The following is a 19,620-nucleotide window of genomic DNA, read 5'->3' as shown; positions in this document are numbered from 1 at the left end:
AGCTTACAAGGTTGTAAACAGGGAACCAGAGACATCGATTGACAAATGAGACAACTACAAACCAAAAAGAGGAAAAGATAGTGTAGTTACAGAACTTCTAAATGGTGAGGAAGTCAAGAGAGTTTCAAGATAGAATTGACTATTCTAAACTCGGGGAGAAAATTATAAATCACAGGATAACCTCAAAGAAAAAATGATAAGCTGTCACATTGCAATAAAAAAGGACAAACACAAATATTTAGCAAATATTAAAACAACAGCAACAAAGGAAATTATAACATGATTCATAAAGTGTTAAGGAGCAAAGATGTCACTTTGAAGACTAAGGTACACCTAACCCAAGTCATGGTATTTTCAGTTGCCTCATATGCTTGCGAAAGCTGACAGTGGATAGTGAAGGCCAAAGAAGAGTTGATGACTTTGAATTGTGGTGTTAGTGAAGAATACTGAAAGTACCATGGATGGCAGAAGAACAAAGAAATCTGTCCTGGAAGAGTGCAGCCAGAATGCTCCTGAGTAGTGAGAATGACTTGGCATCGTCTCATGTGCTTTGGTCATATTGTCAGAAGGAACCAGTCCCTGGAGAGGGATGTCATGTTTGGTAAAGCAGAGGGTCAGCAAAAAAGGGGAATGCCCTCAATAAGATGGATTGATACAGTGGCTGCAACAGTAGGCTCAAGCATAGCACAAAACAAGCATTGTGAGGCTGGCACAGGACCTGGCAGTGTTTTCATTCTGTTGTACATGGGGCCATTATGTGTTGGAGCTGAATTGATGGCATCTAACAAGAACATAATCACGTTACCCCTATGCAAACACTTTAAGAAATACATACTTTTTTTTAGATGTTTATGTATCATAATTCACGCAGACTGTTACTTTATATTCTGGTGCTTTCATATTATAAAATATCAGAAACATTTAAAAGTAATCATATTAATAGCTGCAAAATATTCTGCCATATTGAAGGGACGTCATGCATTTAGACTGTACATTTACCATTAGATACCTTGATTGTTGACAATATTTTGCTATTTGGTAATTTAACAGATATTTATTGGGCAATTCCTATACATCAGGTACTGTGCTAGGCATTGGGGATGTAACAGAGTACAAGATAGACAAGATGTTTCTGTCCTTGTGGAATTTACACAATAGGAGGCATAGAGAGTAAACTACTAAATAATCTGTGCATGGTGTTATAAAGGAAATAAAAAGATGGCTGCCTTAGGGGTGACCTACTTTAGAAAGGGAACATAGACTCTGCTGACATGAGCTTTAAGCTGAGACGTAAAGTATGAGAAGAAGCCATCCATATGAAGAAGTGGAAATATTCTCTAGGTAGAGGAAGACAGCAAGTGTCAAGATTCTGTACTAGGAAATCATTTAGGGCAGAAAATCTATGTGATTGCAGCTCCAAGATCAAGGGAGAGTTGAGTGTGATAAGGTTGAAAAGGAGGGCGTGAATCTTGTTGGCCATGGTAAGTGCAAGGGAAGCTGTTGAAGGGTTTTAAGAAGGAAGTGATACCATGTGATTGAAGTTCAGAAGATCATTTCGGCTGCTGAAATCAATTGTTGACAGGGAAAGAATAGAAGAGGAGGCTAGGTAGAAAGCTATTATAGTGGTCCTTTGACAGATAAAGGTGGTTCAGAATAGGTTAGTTCAGTTGATATGTAGAGAAGTAGATTCAGAATTATTTTGGAGGTAATAGTAACTGCTGCATTGAATGTGGGTGGGGAGGGAAAGAGAAAGATTGTCAAATATGACTCAGTTTTTTGACGTTAATCGTGTGCTGAATAATTGGTACCTTTTAATTGAAGGTCAGAAGACTTTGAGAGGAACAAGTTGGGTAGAGGGGAAATCAAGACTACTGTTTTGGACATGTTAAGTTTGAGATGGCTAAGATAGACTAAGTGAGATTTTTTTCCAGGAGGCAGTGGTGGATACACACATCTAGAGCTCTGAGAAGACAAATTTGGAAGCCATCAGTTTGTAGATTATATTTAAAGACATATGAATGGATATCCTAAAGAGAATGTGTAAAAAGTCTTGATTAAATTCTATGGAGTTCTAATAGATTTTGAGTAGAGAGAGAGAGAGTGGCTGGAGGTTGGAGATAAATGATAAATATGTGTATTAAAGAAAGGTATGTTCAGCTCTATTGAATGTTACTTTGAGAGATTAAAAAAGATAATGAACTGAAAATTGTACATTTGGCAATATAAAGGTCATTGATGACTTTGACGAGCAGTTTTAGTGGAGCAGTGAGACCAGAAGCTTATTGGTGGTGGTGGGTGGGATAAGTTATGTTTATTTGGAGGAAAGAGAAACGGCATGGGAGGGAATTCTGGGAGTTATTGATAAAGGTGGGGGCATTGATATATTCACATCTTCATCTGAGTGTTCTTTTGCTTTCATTAAATTTTTTCCTTGAGATACAGTTCTTTGAAGTGTAAATTATATGATAAAAGTATATGAATATTATTCCTGGTTTTTCCTCCATACACAGCCATATTGGGGCCATCAGGAGTAAATTTCATTGCAACAATGTCATCATTGTATGGTAGGCTTAAAAAAGAATCTACTATTTTAATAAAAATAAAATATTTCAAGATTAATTTGCATTTTAAAAAATTTTATCCTGGTCAAAAAGAAATAATCTTCCCTGCATATATTATATTTTCCTTTAGTTGAATTGTTTATTTTATCCTTTTCCCATTTACTTATTTGGGTACTGATGTTTTAAAAGTTTGAATAAAAGCTTCATAATTTTAAAGGTATTAACTCTTTTTTGCATTTAATACAATTTATTATCCTTTTTAGTTTTACATATTTTGAGTTTGTATTTTTATTACTGTATATTCAAATTGATTAATCTTCTCCTGAATTATTTACTTCAAAGCTCAAAAAGCTTTTCTGCCATTGATCATTTGGTTTCTGTTTTTCTTTTCTTTTTTTTTTTTCTGTAATTTGCTTTTAAAAATATTTTTCTCAACCATGTTGAGTTGATTCTGTTTGAAATATAAATACAACTTATTTTCTACAGTGCTTTTTTCAGCTATACCATTTATTAAACAACTCTTATGCATCCTCTTTTAAAAAACTTGCAAGATTGCATATTAAATTTAGCATCTTTTTTAAATTTGCTATATGCTCGATTCCTTCTATGCCATCTTTAGTATTACTGTTCATTAATAAATTTTCATATTATAGTAAAGAATCTACCTGTAACTCTCTTGCTGCTTTTCTGTTTTTAAGCTATTGTTTGATCATTTATCTTTTTTAAAGAAATGAATATTTAGTAGTCACCCTGTTGTAACCCTTTCTTAACCAACAAATCTTTTGTGATTTTAACTTAGTGTTTGCTTCTAGGAAATTTAGTATATTCTTCTATTTAGCGATTGTTGTTGTTGTTATGTGCTGTCGAGTTGGACCCGACTCATAGCAACCCCTCCTTGGGTTTCCGAGGCAGCATCATTATGGAAGTAGATTGCCCCATCTTCCTTCCGAGGAGTGGCTGGTGGGTTTGAACAGCCAGCCTTTTGGTTAGCAGTTGAGTGCCTTAGGCACTATGCTATCAGAGCTCCCTATTTAGCGATACCTTGTGTTAAATTTGTAACAAATAAAATACTTGTAAAGGAACTCTGGTGGTGTAGTGGGTAAGGCATTTGGTTGCTAACCCCAAGGTTGGCTGTTCAAACCCACCAGCTACTCTGTGGAAGGAAGATGAGGCAATCTATTTCTGTAAAGATTAACAGCCTTGGATACCCAATGGAGGTTGCTGTGAGTCAGAATCAACTTAATGGCAGTGGGTTTGGTTTTGTATTAGATTTAGCAATATAGTTTCTTTGGTTACTTTTATAAAACTCCGGAATATTTCTTAAAATGATTCTTAATATTTGCTGTTGTTCTTGAATTATTATAGTGAATAGGTTCCCTTTGTGTCATTGATCCTGTTGATTTTGCTTAATAGAAACACTATTAAAGACATCAGTATATTTCATTTATCATGTTATGTAATTAAATTCTTATTAATATCTTGAATTTTCTATTTATTAATTTATATTATCTTCAGGTGGTAGTATTTTATTTGTTACCAAAATTTATTCCTTTTATTTCTTTTTCAAGACCTTTGTAACTATACTGATGGCTCATTTTACCTTGTTGAATTTGAAATCTTTAAATTCTAAAGTTTATCATTGAGTACAACAGTAATTTTTATTTTAATAAAAGTACTTTTTATTAAATTAAGGAAGAATTCTGTTTTTATATTTTCAAAAATTAAGTGTTGCATTTATTATCTTTTTAAATCAGAATTTATTTAGCCTAGTGAGATGGTATATTGATTTTCTTAAGGAGTTATCCTTTTCTTACTTAGACTAAGTAGGATTTATTGCATTGTTGAATATTTTGCTAGAATTATATTTAAAACTTGTATTTATGTTTATTAGTGAGTCTGATATATAGGATGTGTCTGTGCATGCATGTGCCTGTGTGTACATTTGAGTACCCAGGTATCTTTTATTAAGTTTTAGGTTTAGGTTCTGATTTGTCTCATTGAAGGAATTTGTGATTATTTGATTCCATGAAAGTTTGAAAGACTTAGTAGTCTGGATTTTTGTGTTGTTAATATTTTATAAGAACATCCTCAATGTCTTTCTTAAAGAGTATCCTCTTTGAATTTTCTTTTTTTTTTTCAGTTTTAATGCTTTTTATAAATTCTTTAAGGTTTCAGATTTCATATTCTGTTGTTATATGTACTGCATTTATTTAACTTAAACACATTTCTTTAATTTTTATATTCTTATTCACACTTCTGATTGCATAGGTAGATCTATGCTTTCTTCTCCCTTTATTAAGAAGCTCTAAGGGCACTGTAGTTAAAGCATTGGGCTGCTAATCAAAAGGTTGGTGGTTCAAAGCCAATAGTTGTTCCATGGGAGAAAGATGAGGCAGTCTGCTTCTGTGAATATTTACAGCCTTAGAAACCTTATGTATGAGGCAGTTCTACTCTGTCCTACATAGAGTTACTATAAGTTGGAATCGACTTAATGGCAATAGGTGGATAAAGCTCTCTTTATTAAATTTACCTGGGGTTTTTCTATTTATTAATCTTTTCAAAGAACTGAGTTATACTTTTAATTACTATTATTAGCATTTTGTCTTTTCTAAGTTATTATTTTTTACTTTGGATTCTTTGCTATTTTTCTAAGATTTATTTTGATATGTAGTTTTAATTTTAAACAGAAAACTATGAATTTAAGTGACTATTACTTTGGCCACATTCTTCATATATAGTGTCTTGTATATTTAATTATGCTCCTAATTTTTCTTATTTATTCAGTTGTTATTTAAAGATTGTGTTTTAATTTTTAAGTTCTTGGTCTTTTTTTGTTTTCTTATATTGTGATTTACAGATTATAGTTTTTAAAATGTGTGTTTAAAAATTTATTCTGTTAAGTATTGAGAGTTAATTTGTGATCTTTTGGGCTTCAAAAACTCCCCATGTAAGTTGTTAGTAATCAGGAGGATTTGGGTTAACAAATACCTATTTTGCTTACTTTTTTGTTGTGATATAAGATGGTAAAAATGAGAGGTTTTTTTTTCTTTCAATACATGTTTTAACAGCAGATGGTATTCCTAATGACAGTAGTGATAGTGAAATGGAGGATAGAACAACTGCTAATTTAGCAACTTTGAAACTTGATGAGTGGCTCAATTTCAAACTGGATCCAGAGGTAAGTTGCTTTTCAGTAGTATAACAAATTTATTTCATTCATTTAATATGAATTGAGATATATCATGATAAATTTTGTCTTTAATATTGAGCCCTTAGTATTAAAGAATAAAGCTTGTTTTTCAGTTTTCATAGAGTCCTCATGCATTCTTTACCAATGAAGTTTAGTCAATAGAAGATTTGAAAAACCTAAGTGTAACTTAGAATTTAAGCATTGTAATATTTGAGTATTTTTGTGTTTATAAGGAAATATTGACTATTGTCTACAGAAGAACTCCTCCCTCCCTCCTTTTTTTTAAACATGAGAACTTCCTTAACTTGTATATAACTCTGTTCTAAGAGAAAGATATGACTTCATTCTGTTTTTTCTTTTCATATACCTGTAAGTTCAGATGTATGTATGTTTCTTTACAAGTTAAAAGTTTCCTTGAAAAGCTTTCCCTTAATTCCATCTCTACTTTTAAAGATTATTCTATATCTATTTCTTTCTTTATTTTCTTTTCAATTTTTGACAGCCAGGCTGTCAATGGTCAATACTTGCAAGGTTTACCTTTTTTTTTTTTCCACCATTCACTCATTCATCACTTAAGCCTACTGCAGTCTCACTTTTATCCATACTAACAGTTCACTGAAACTGTACTTGCTATGATCAGTAGTGTCTTCCATGTTGTCAAAACCAATTGGCTGTCCTTGATAAATCTGACCTCTCTCTAGTATTGACAGTATTGTCCTTGAAATTTTGCTTTTCCCTGTTTTTCCTTTTCTCCATTGCCCCGACTTTGCCACTAATTAATGTGACATTAATCTTTCCTGATTCCTCTTCTTTCTTTCTGGCTATTCCTTCTTAGGGTCTTTCACTAGTTCTTCCATATGCATTTTTGGGCCTTAAATGTCACATGTTCTTCAGTACTGTGTGCTTTGCTCTTCTCATTCTCTTTCCATAGCTTTTGGGGACCTTGTACCTCTGTGTGTACATTTAGTTACCATTTAGGCACTGATGACTGTTAAGTATGTATCTACAGCATAGGCCCTTCTCCTGAGCTCTGGATTTATTTGAATCCAGCTGAATTTTGGATACCACAATATGAGTGTTTTACAGGCACTCAAATACAGTGTGAATAGAACTAAATATAGTTTCCTTTATTTACCTTGCTGATACTTTTCTAGTGTTAATCACTCCTTTGTGATTGAACTGTTTGATTTAATTTTGTGTCTCTAATGGCTAGCATGTGGTGAATAATTTTATTTCATTATTCAGCAAAAACAATGAAATTAGTAGTAAGTTATATAAAATGTAAAACGTGTTCTTTGGAAACAGTTGCAGACCTTAACTTATGAACAAATAGATGTTTTCCATGTGTGATAATACCTTTTGTTTGTATTTATTTGAACTGAGGAAATTCTTTATTATAGGTAGCCAGTTTATTATTGCAACTCAGACAGAAGTGGCATAGCTTATTTTTGCGCCGAATGAGGGCTCCATCTAAACCTTGGTCTCAAGTTGATGAAGCTACGATAAGAGCAATTATTGCTGTTTTAAGCACTGAAGAACAGTCTGCAGGTTTACAACAACCATCTGGGATTGGCCAAAGGCCAAGACCTATGTCTTCAGAAGAACTTCCTTTGGCATCATCTTGGAGGTCAAATAACAGTAGGAAAAGTTCAGCAGATCCTGAATTTTCTGATGAGTCTGCTACTGCGGAAAGGTAAATTTAAAACTTTTTAACAAAATGGGAGCTAGTGTCTTTAGGAAAGTGAATCATTTATTATAAGACCATATGCTTTTAGAATATTTTAAATTTACATTTTTATAATCTAAGATACATGAAAGGCTGTAATCGGTTCAAACCCACCAGCCACTCCTTGAAAGGAAGATGGGGCAATCTACTTCCATAGTGATACTGCCCCAGAAACCCAAGGGGGGTACCTGCTATGAGTCAGGTCCAACTTGATGGTACATAACAACAACAACAACAACATAAGTAATAAGATAATATGAAAGATTTCAGGCTACTGGTATCTGTGAGTTATTTAATAAGAAAATTTTTTGTTAGGAAAAACTCAAAATGTTTAATTTCCAGAATTTACAAATTTAGGACCTGTTTAAAAGATAGGAGAACTTTTTTACTCTATATTTTAGTTTATAAATAACATCTTTCTTAGATATCCTGCAGCAAAAGCTACGGTCATATAAAAGAACACCTTCCCCACAAACTTTACCTAGATATAAGTAGTGTTAGATATCAGCCCTACAGAAAAGTGCTTGATTGATTCATTTTTTCAGTGATAGATTGGATGCCTGCTGTTGTAGGTGTGAGATGCAGTTATGTACAAAATACACATCTGTGTACAGAAGAGCCATTTGCAGAACAGACAAGGTCTCTTCTCTTACAGAGTTTAGGGTTTTTCAGAAGAGACATACAGTAAATAGGCAAATTTATTGTCAAGTGACAAAATTTCTGTCACAGTTTAGCTGAATTCCTGTTTTCTTTTTAGTACTTAGCGATTAAGGTGGCCTGGTGACACAATGGTTAAGTCCTCAACTACTAACCAATATTTCAGTGGTTTCAACTCACTGGCGGCTCTGTGGGAGAAGAGGCCTAGCATCTGCTCCTGTAAAGATTGAAAAACAAAACCACAAAAGGAACCAAACTCACTGTCATTGAGTTGATTCTAGCTCATAGCAACCCTCTTTGGTCACTCACTCTTTGGGTTTCCAAGGTGAAAAATCTTTACAGAAGTAGATTGCCCAATCTTCCTTCTATAGAGTGGCTGATGGGTCCAAACCACCAACCTTCTGGTTAGCAGTCAAATGCCTTAGGGACTACACCACCAAAACTCCTTCCTGTAAAGATTATAGCCTGGGAAACCCTATGGGGCAGTTCTGCTCTGTCATATAAGGTCGCTATAAGTTAGAATCAACTCAGTTGTATCTAACAACAACAGTACTTAACAATTAGATGTAATATTTTTGTTTATGGCTTGATTGCCAATAATAAGAGATGTCTTATACTAATTTTTTATGGTAAAAATGTGCATTAGTAATATAATAATGGTTATAATAGATCATTGGCCATAATTCATAAATATTTCTGCTTCTAAAGAAATTTGTTAGAATGAAATTTAAGTTTCTTTTTTATTGTTGTTGTTGTTGTTGTTGTTATGTGCCATCGAGTCGGCCCCGACTCATAGCGACCCCTCCTTGGGTTTCCAAGGCAGTATCACTACGGAAGTAGGATCACCCAACCTTCCTTCCGAGGAGTGGCTGGTGGGTTTGAACCACCAGCCATCTGGTTAGCAGGCAAGTGTCTTAGCCACTATGCTACCAGAGCTCCTTCTTTTTAATTAGTTTTTTAAAAAAACACAGTGTTATTTTTCATCCTATTAGAATTGGTAAAGGAGCTCTGGTGGCACTGTGGTTAAAATCCTGGGTTGCTAATCAAAATGTTGGTGATTTGAACTTAACAGTCAGTGGGCAAGCATACTGTCGTGTGACAAAAATTTCTGTCACAGTTTGGCTAAATCCTGGTATTCTTTCTAATCCTTAGCATTTGAGGAGACCTGGTCTGTATCTGTAGAGATTTACAGCTTTGAAAATCCTATGGAAGAGGAGGAAAAAAAAAAAAAAAACAAAACCCTATGGAACAGTCTGTTCTATAGGGTTTCTAGGAGTCAGAATTGACTTAATGGCAGTGGGTTTCATTGGTTTTTGGTAGAATTGACAACAAAGACAATGTTCTTTTGGTGGTAGTTTTGTCAATATTGGTAGAAGGATGCTGTAGTGAAGAATATGATTTTGTAGTTAAAAAAACTGAAGCCATAAAAGATTCTGTGTGTTGGTTATTATTATTTTTCATGAATCATCATCAGTACCTTCTCTTGAATAAAGCTTAAAGCCCAGATTACATATCAGTTAAGACTTCAGTCAAGGAGGAATAATATATAATGGTGTCTAAATTCCTCAAATAGTACATTTTAGGAATAATCCAGCCAGTTGTAAAGAAAACCTTCTCACAGTTTGTGTGCCTAAACCTTTCCTTCTGGCATAGATCCTGCTGAATGAAGGAAGAAGGAAAATCACATTCTGCATTTGGAAACTTCCCACTTTTTAAAAAGATCTTCCAAAAGTTTGCTCAAATGCTAGTTGTTTATAATGTGGGAATACATTTGCATAAAAGCTGTTATGCAATAGTGTTATTGCTAGACCAGCCTATAAAAGAACCTATTAGATCCACAATGAGATTATACATATGTGTGTATAACTGATTGGATTGGAGGAAGACTCATTAACAAGCTGCAGTAGGCAGATGACACAGCTTTGCTTGCTGAAAGCAAGGAAAACCTGACACACTTACTTATGAAGATAAAAACTACAACCTACAGTATGGATTACACCTCAACATAAAACAAAAATCCTTAAAATTGAACCCATAAGCAACATCATGATGAACAGAGAAATAATTGAAGTTTTCATTTTTTCTTGGAACCACAGTCAATGTTCATGGAAGCAGCAGTCAGGAAGTCAAAGGACATGGCCCAGATGGCTTCACTGGAGAATTCTATCAAACATTCAGTGAAGAGCTGACACCTATGCTACTCAAACTATTTCAGCACATAGAGAATGATGGAGTACTCCCAAATTCATTCTATGAATCAAGCATAACCCTGATACCAAAACCAGGTGAAGACACCACTAAAAAGGAAAATTATAGACCAATATCCCTCATGAATATAGACTCAGAAATCTTCAACAAAATCCAAGCCAATAGAATCCATCAATATATCAGAAAAACAATACACCATGACCGAGTGGGATTCATACCAGGTATGCAAGGATGGTTCAATGTCAGGAAAACAATTAATGTAATCCATCACATAAATAAAGGAACTGTATGATCATATTAGTTGATGCAGAAAAAAGGCATTTGATAAAATATAACACCATTCATGTTCAAAACTCTTAGCAAAATGGGAATAGAAAGGAAAATCCTCAATTATAATAAAGGGCAAATAGGCAAAACCAATAGCCAGCATTATTGTCAATGGAGAAGGACTCAAAGCACTCCCCTTGCTAATGGGAACCAGGCAGGGATGCCCTCTATCTCCACTTCTATTTAACATTGTATTGGAAGTCCTAGCCAGGGCAATAAGGCAAGAAAGAGAATTAAAAGGCATGCAGATTGGCAAAGAAGAAGTAAAGCCATCTCTCTTTGCAGATGATATAATCCAGTATATAGAAAACCCAAGAGACTCAGCAAGAAAATCACTGGAATTAATAGAAAGGTTCAGCAAAGTGTGGTAGGATACAAGATCAACATACAAAAATCAAGTTGGATTCTTCTACATCAACAAAGAGATCTCTGAAAAGGAAATAAGGAAAACAGTGCTATTGACAATAGCTACCAAAAAGATAAAATACTTAGAAATAAATATTATCAGGGACACAAAAGACCTATACAAAGAAAACTACAAAACACTGTTAAGAAATTGTTAAGAGACCTACATAAATGGAAGAACATGCCATGTTCATAGATAATGAAGGCTGGATATTGTGAAAATGTCAAAACAACACAAAGCAATTTATACATTCAGTGCAATCCTGATCCAGATTCCATCAGCATTCTTCAAGGACATGGAAAAACCAATCACTAACTTCATATGGAAAGGAAAGAGACCTTGGATAAGCATAACACTGCTGAAGAAGAAAAACAAAGTAGGAGGTCTCACAGTCCCTAATCTCAAAACCTACTATACACTCACAGTAGTCAAAACAGTGTGGTATTGGTACAATGATAGACAAATAGACCAGTGGAACAGAATCGAGAACTTAGAATAGACCCATGCATCTATGGACAGCTGATCTTTGACAAAGGGCCAAAACCCATTAAATGGGGAAGAGATAGCCTCCACTTGAAGAAGAAGGAAACAACATCATACCTCACACCATACATAAAAATGAATGCAAGATGGATCAAAGACTTAAATGTAAAACCCAAAACCAAAGATAAAATGGGGGCAAACCTATGGGTCCTCATGTATGGCTTAAGTAGTCTATCAAGCATAACCCAAATGCACAAGCAGTGGAGGAGAAAGTAGATGACTGGGACCTTTTAAAAATTAAATTCTTAAGTGCATCAGAAGACTTCTCCAAAAGGGTAAAAAGAGAGCCTACAGATTGGGAAAAAAATACTTGGCTATGACACATCTGATGAAAGACTTATCTTTAAAATTTATAGAAAACTTCAACACCTAAACATCAAAAAGACAATCCAATTCAAAAATGGACCAAGGACATGAACAGACACTTCACTAGAGAAGATATATAAGTGGCAAGAACAAACACATGAGGAAATGTTTAAAATTATTAGCCATTAGAAAGATGCATATCAACACAATAATGAGATATCATCTCACCCCAGTTAATAATAGCAAAGTTCAACAAGACAGAAAATAAATGCTGGTGAGGGTGTGGAGACATTGGAACTCTCATACACAGCTGGTGGGACTGTAAAAATGCTACAGCCATTGTGAAAAACAGTATGGTGTTTCCTTAAAAAATTGAAAATAGAAATACCATTTGATCCAGCAATTCCATTACTAGGAATATATCCTAAAGAGGTGAGATCCAGGACACGAATAGATATTTGCACACCCAAGCTCATTGCAGCACAATTCACTATAGCCAAGAGTTGGAAACAACCTAAGTGCCCATCAGCAGATGAATAGTGTGCTAGTTGGAGCTGTGTGTCAACTTGGCTGGACTACAGTTCTGTGTGGTTTAAGCCATTGTGATGTGGTTATTCCCATGATGGGATCAGATGATTATGTTTTGAGCAGGCGGTCTGTTGAAAGGGCATTTCCCTAGGGGTGTGGTCTGCTTCCAGTATATCTGTGGACATTCCGGGAAGAGAGACATTCTTCCGTGGATCGGGATTCTTTTGTGCTGCCTAAAACTGCCCGTGAGTGAACAATCCACCATTCGGCCTGGAGATCTTGGATTAGTCATTCGTTGGCGTCAACAGCCAGTGCTGCCTACCAGCCTTGAGCTCCTCAGCCCCAGTGGCTGCAAGAGTTGGGAAAAGCCTCCAGCTTGACGTTTGATCCAGGAACTTTGGACTTGCCAGCTTCTATAAGCATGTGAGCCATTTTCCTAAGATAAATTTCTCTCTCTCTCTCTCTCTCTCTCTCTCTCTCTCTCTCTATATATATATATATAAGCTTTACTTGTTTTGTTTCTCTAAAGAACTCAGTCTAACACAAATGGATAATAAAACTATGGTACATCCACACAATGAAATACTCTGCAACGTTAAAGACTAATGAAGAATCCATGAATCACCTCATAATGTGCATGAATTTGGAGGACATTATGCTGAGTGAAATAAGTTTGTCACAGAAGGACAAATATTGTATGAGTCCATTAGTGTAAAAAGTCAAGGAAAGATTTACACAGGGAAGGAAATTTACTTTGTTGGTTACTGGGCGTGGGAGGGACGAGGAGGGAAAATTTCAGACTGGTGAAGAGTCACTTGTTGATTTGGGTGAAAGGAAAGACAATATAACAAAACTGTGGGACCAGCACAATGATAATAGGGAAAAGGAGGACACAAATGTGCACAGAAAATGTAGACAACAGAGGCAAATACTATTACATGCACAATACTGCATTACCAGTGGCAGCTAATACTAGGCTATGAGTGAATGCATAGATAGATGAGAAGATCAAGTGTGGGTAGGCGAATAAGAGTATGCCCAAGATCAAGGTTAGATTTGACTGAAGGTAGTCTTACAAATATACTGGTACTACAAAAATATCCATATACGTTACAGAAATAACAGGGAACAAGGTTGGAGTAGCTTCTGAGAGACAATCAAATACCTTGAGTGAGAGAGTCACTGGGCCTGCAGGCTTGGGAGTATAGTCTTGTGGGACATCATGCTCATTTGGCACAACATTGTATGTAAAACTCTTGTACTGCATCCTACTTTGGTGAGTAGTGACTGTGGTCTTAAAAACTATTGAGCGTCCATCTAAGATGCAAATATTGGTCTCCCCACATCTAGAGCAAAGAAAGTAAAGAAACTCAAAGTCATTTGGAAACAATAAGTCCAAGAATATGGTGGACCACAGGGACCTCAGCCTTCATGACCCTGAGACCTGAAGAGCTAGATAGTGCCCGGCTGCCAATGCCAACCACTTGGAAACGGATCAGAATTGGAGATCCTGGATAGAGTGGGAGGAAAAATGTGGGACAAAATTCAAAACCACAAAAATGACCAGAATTACTGGTTGGATAGAGACTGGTGGAACCCCTGAGAATATGGCCCTGGCTTATCCTTTGGGCAGGAACTGGACTCACTTTTGTGGATTAGCTCTCAGCCCAATAGTAGAAAGACCTACAAGCAGAACACTTACCCCAGGGAGATGCACCCACCAACCTTAGGGAGATACACCCCCTGAATCAGTTAACCATGAGACATCAAAAGGGCAGCATTTGCATAGAGAGAAAGCTGGACAGATAGGAAAGCATAGATAAGAAAGAAGGACGCCAGGAAGGGATAGTCACGCGGAAGAGATGGGAGGAGAGCTTTTTGTGGTTGGGGATTGTAATTGGGCTGTGAGAACAAATGTGCATAAACTTTTGTGGGTAAAACTAATCTACTTAGTGAATTTGCACCCAAATCACAATAAAAAAAATTAAAAAAAAAAAAAAGTCAAAGGGCATATTGCATTGGGCAAATCTGCTGCAAAATGAATCTCTTTAAAGTGTTAAAAGACAAAGATATCACTTTGAGAAGTAATATGCATCTAACCTAAGCTGTGATATTTTCAGTTACCTCATGTGCATGTGAAAATTGGACAATGAACAAGGAAGACCAAAGAAGAATCGATGACTTTGAATTATTGTGTTGGTGGAGAATAATCTAGGTAGGGGCACAGTGCCTAAGGCATTTTACTGCAATCTGGAAGGTTGGCAGATCAAACCTACCAGCCATTCCACAGAAGGAAGATTAGGCAATCTATTTCTGTAGAGATTTACCACCTTGGAAACCCAGTAGGGATCACTCAGGTTGAGTTGACTTGATGGCAGTAGGTTTGGTTTGGGTTTGGACTGCCAGAAAATTGAACAAATATGTCTTGAAGAAGTACAACCAGAATGCTCCTTAGAAGCAAGGATGATGAGACTTTGTCTTACGTACTTTGGACTTGTCAGGAGGGACCAGTCCTTGCTGAAGTATGTCATGTATGGTAAAGAAGAGAGTCAGTGAAAAAGAGGAGGGCCCTCAGCTGGATAGATTGACAGCAGTGGCTGCAGCAGTGGGCTCAAACAAAGCAGTGATTGTGAGGATGGCACAGGACTGTTTGTGTTTCATTCTTTTGTACAGAGTCGCTGTGAGTCAGACCGATTCAACAGCTCCTAACAACAACACACACAAACACACATGCATGCAAACATTTAAAAAAATAAAGCTTCATTTTTTTTCCCTCCTATTTTAAAGTAATGCCTGAGTGATCAGCATTGGTAGCTGGGTACCATCTAGTCCTTCTGGTCTTGAAGGCCAGTGCGTCCCTGGGCTGATTGCTTCCAAATGCTCCTGTCCTTTTTTGCACTCTTCTTCACTTCCGGCGATAGGAGACTACCAGCTGCATTAGATGACCGCTTGAAAGCTTTTAAGAACCCAGTCATTACTCACCAATGTAGGATGAGGAACAAGGCTTCTATGTATTTTGTTGCGCAAATTGAGTCTGGTGTCCTCCAGTACTATGGTCCTGAGATAGTAGATCCATTGGATATCTCTTCCACAGTGTCTGGGTGTCTGTGAGTGATTACTCTATGTCTGTTTTCTGTTGTTTCTGTAAGGATTGCAGGTATTTTGTATCACTGGTATCTGTGCAAGATTAGCCTCCACTGAATCTATCTGTGGTCTAGAGTATACTCCAGTTCACTGACCCCTATCTGATCTTCTCAGGTGTTTATGTGTTTATCTGTAGCCTGGTGTTTGGTGTTAATGAATATGCAGTATTATGGGCACACTGGTTAGTATTACCATCTGTCATCTCTCTCCTGTGTGCACAGTTCAGTGTCCTCCCTTTTCCTAATGTTATCATGGTGGTCACAGAATCTTTCCATACACCCCTCCCCTTACCCATGTCAGCATGTGGACCCCAGATAGCCCAAAATTAATCCCTCTCCTTCCTTCCCCATCCTGGTAACCTGCAAAGTGAGTTCCCTTTCCCACGTAAACCCTTCTTTGTCTTTTTACAGTAATGGGCTCATCCAGTGCTTATCCTTCTGCAATTGACTTATAGTAAATTTTGAAATTTAAAAAAAGTCAGTTAGTTTGGTAAGTAATAGAATGAAGACTGTTAGGAAGATTTATTATGAATGGAGAAGTAATATTTGTAGGATTACTTCTTGAGGAAAAGGTTTGGAGTTTTCTCCCTGGATGGAAAAGTTTATGGGAAACCTGTTCTCCTTTGCTTCTTTTCTCTCTCCCTTCCACTGTTGTCAGGAAGCTCAATATGAGAGAAATGAAAGTGAAAATAAAGCTAAGAGCCTTGTCAAAACATGAATTTGAAAACCAAATGTTTAGATGTTTAGTTCTATAGGCAACATTGTTTTTAGTTTAATAAGGTGATGCCTTCATTAAGTTCTGTCATCTATTTTCACATAATTAGAGACCAGAGTAAGAATGATAGAATTTTAGAGGTTATAACTTGGTAATTTATTGGAACTCAATTCATTTGGGAAACAAATTGGAAAAGTTATTATTTTACACTTTTACTGAGTTTTTGTTAGTGTTTCAGATATGGATCCATTATGTATTGTTAATGTTTTTAGGCTTAGCTATTTAAAATTTTATTCATGAGAGAATCCTGGATCTAAGATCTTTATTGAAAGAGAAGTTAATTGTGGGATAAACTATTTTAACTTACCTTGAATGTAGAATAATTATAGTTACAAGGCTATGGAAATTTACAGTTCTATGAATTATTGAAGACCTATTTTTAAAATTTATTTATTATAAATATTGTCAAACACAGAAAATAAATGATAAACCCTAATGAACTCCATATTCCAGCTTTAACAATTACCAAATTTTTACTACATGCATTATCTACCAATGTTTTCTTTATTATTTTGCTAACATATTTGAAAGTATGGGGCAGCTCTGTTTTAAGGCCGGGGCCTGAGGTAGGCAGGTGTGGTGCTCGGAGGCTGCTTTTTACTTGGGGGCAGCTCTGTTTTAAGGACAGGGCCAGATGTAGGTGGACACAGGGCTTGGGGGCTGGTTTCGCTTGGGGGCAGATCTTTTTTTAAGCCTAGGGCTTTGGTAGGCAGGGGGGTTAGTAACAACTAAAGGAGATGAACTTGTCTGTCAGTTTGTCATCCTGTGGTGGCTTATGTGTTGCTGTGAGGCTGGAGCCTGTGCCACTGGTGTTGCAAAATGCCATCAGGGTTACCCATGGTAGAGAGGTTTTCAGCAAAGCTGCTGGGCTAAGACAGATTCAGAAGAAGGAAGAGGCCATCCACTTCTCAGACAATTCGCCAGTGAAAACCTTGTGAATAGCAGTGAAACACTGTCTGACATATTACTGGAAAATTTTATGAATAGCCCTGAAACATGGTCCAATATAGTGCCAGAAGATGAACTCATCAGGTTGGAAGACACTCAAAATTTGACTTGAGAAGAGCTGACTCCTCAGAGTAGAGATACCTGAATTATGATATGGATAGAGTAGAGCTTTTGGGACCTCTGTTGGTTAATATGATATGACTCAAAATGAGTAGAAACAGATGTAGGCTTCTATTAATGATTGGAACATGTGATGTATGAAGTATGAATCTAGGAAAATTGGAAGTTGTCAAAAATGAAATGGAATACATAAAGATTGATATCCCAGGCATTAGTGAGCTGAAATGGACTGGTTTTGGCCATTTTAAATCAGACAACCATGAAATCTATGCAGGGAATGACAATTTGAAGAGGAATGATATGGCATCCATCGTCACAAAGACTGTTTCAAGATATGTCCTGAAGTACAACACTGTCAGTGATAGGATAATACCCATACACATACAAGTGCCTAAGGCATTTGATTGCTAACCAGAAAGCTGGAGGTTCAAACCCACCAGCCACTCCTTGGAAGGAAGGTTGGGCACTCTACTTCCGTGGTGATACTGCCTTGGAAACCCAAGGAGGGGTCGCTATGAGTCAGGTCTGACTTGATGGCACACAACAACAATACAAGGAAGACGAGTTAATACTACTACTATTCAAACTTATGCACCAACCACCAAAGGCAAAGATGAGGAAATTGAAGATATCTACTGACTTCTACAGTCTGACATTTACCAAACATGCAATCAAGATGTGTTGATTATCACTGGTGACTGGAATGCAAAAGTTGCAAATGAGGAAGAGTCACTGGTAGTTGGAAAATATGGCCTTGTGCAAATGCCTTTTTCAACAGCATAAACAACGGCTATGGGAGCTCTGGTGGCGTAATGCCTAAAGCATTTGACTGCTAACCGGAAGGCTGGCAGTTCAAACCCACCAGTCACTCCTCAGAAGGAAGACTGGGCAATCTACTTCCATAGTAATACTACCTCGGAAACTGAAAGAGGGGTGGCTATGAGTCAGATTGGACTTGATGGCAGTGAGGTTTTTTTTTTTTAAAGCAGTGGCTATACATGTGGACTTCATCAGATGGAATACACAGGAATCAGATTGACTACATCTTGGTAAGAGGTGATGGAGAAGTTCAATATCTTTGGCCGAAACAAGGCCAGTAGCTGATTGTGGAACAGACTATCAACTGCTCATATGCACGTTCAAATTGAAGTTGAAGACAATTAGAAGAAGTCCGTGAGAGCCAAAATATGACCCAGATAACACCCTCTTGAATTTAGAGATCATTTAAAGAATAGATTTGATGCATTGAACACCAGTGACCAAAAAACAGAGGAACTGTGGGATGACATCAAGAACATCATCCATGAAGAAAGAAAGAAGTCATTAAAAAGGCAAGAAAGGAAGAAAAGACCAAAATGGATGTCAGAAGAGACTCTGAAACTTGCCCTTGAGTGAAGAATAGCTAAAGCACATGGAAGAAATGATAAGATAAAAGAGCTGAACAGAAGATTTCAAAGAGTAGCTTAAGTGGACAAAGCCAGTTACTATAATGAAATGTGCAAAGACCTGGAGTTAGAAAACCAAAAGGGAAGAACTCACTCAGCATTTCTCAAGCTGAAAGAACCGAAGAAAAAATTTAAGCCTTGAGTTGTAATATTGAATAATTCTATGGACAAAATATTGAGTGATGCAGGAAACATCAAAAGAAGATGGAAGGAGTACACAGAGTCACTGTACCAAAAAGAATTGGTCAGTGTTCATCCATTTCAGGAGGTGGCATGTGATCAATAACCAACGGTACTGAAGGAAGAAGTTGGAGCTGCACTGAAGGAATGAGCAAAAACAAGGCTCTGGGAATTGGCAGAATACCCATTGAGATGTTTCAACAAACAGGTGCTACACTGGAGGCACTCACTCGGCTATGCCAGGAGATTTGGAAGACAGATACATGGCCAACTGACTGGAAGAGATCCATATTTGTACTCATTCCGAAGAAAGGTGATCCCACAAAATGGGGAAATTAATTGAACAGTATCATTAATATTACATGCAAGTAAAATCTTACTGAAGATAATTCAAAAATGGTTGCAGGAGTATATTGATAGAGAGCTTCCAGAAATGCAAGCTGGATTCAGAAGAGGACATGGAATGAGGGATATCATTGCTGATGTCAGATGGATCTTAGCTGAAAGCAAAGAATACCAGAAGGATATTTACTTATGTTTTATTGACTATGCAAAAG

General features: G+C 36.6%; 1 protein-coding gene across 1 annotated transcript in view; it reads left to right on the top strand.

Annotated features, from left to right (window-relative positions):
* Window positions 1–19,620, top strand: part of YTHDC2 (YTH domain containing 2) — a 160,166-nt gene that overhangs the window by 100,214 nt on the left and 40,332 nt on the right. The window contains exons 24-25 of the mRNA XM_007947571.2: window positions 5,630–5,739; window positions 7,152–7,444. Coding sequence (XP_007945762.1) covers window positions 5,630–5,739; window positions 7,152–7,444 — 403 coding nt within the window. The remainder of the gene's footprint in view (window positions 1–5,629; window positions 5,740–7,151; window positions 7,445–19,620) is intronic.

This window comes from Orycteropus afer, unplaced genomic scaffold (assembly GCF_000298275.1).
Source record: "Orycteropus afer afer isolate SDZICR_OR568_19922 unplaced genomic scaffold, OryAfe1.0 scaffold00191, whole genome shotgun sequence".
In the NCBI taxonomy this organism is placed as follows: domain Eukaryota; kingdom Metazoa; phylum Chordata; class Mammalia; order Tubulidentata; family Orycteropodidae; genus Orycteropus; species Orycteropus afer.
This window is presented reverse-complemented; position numbering and strand designations above follow the sequence as displayed.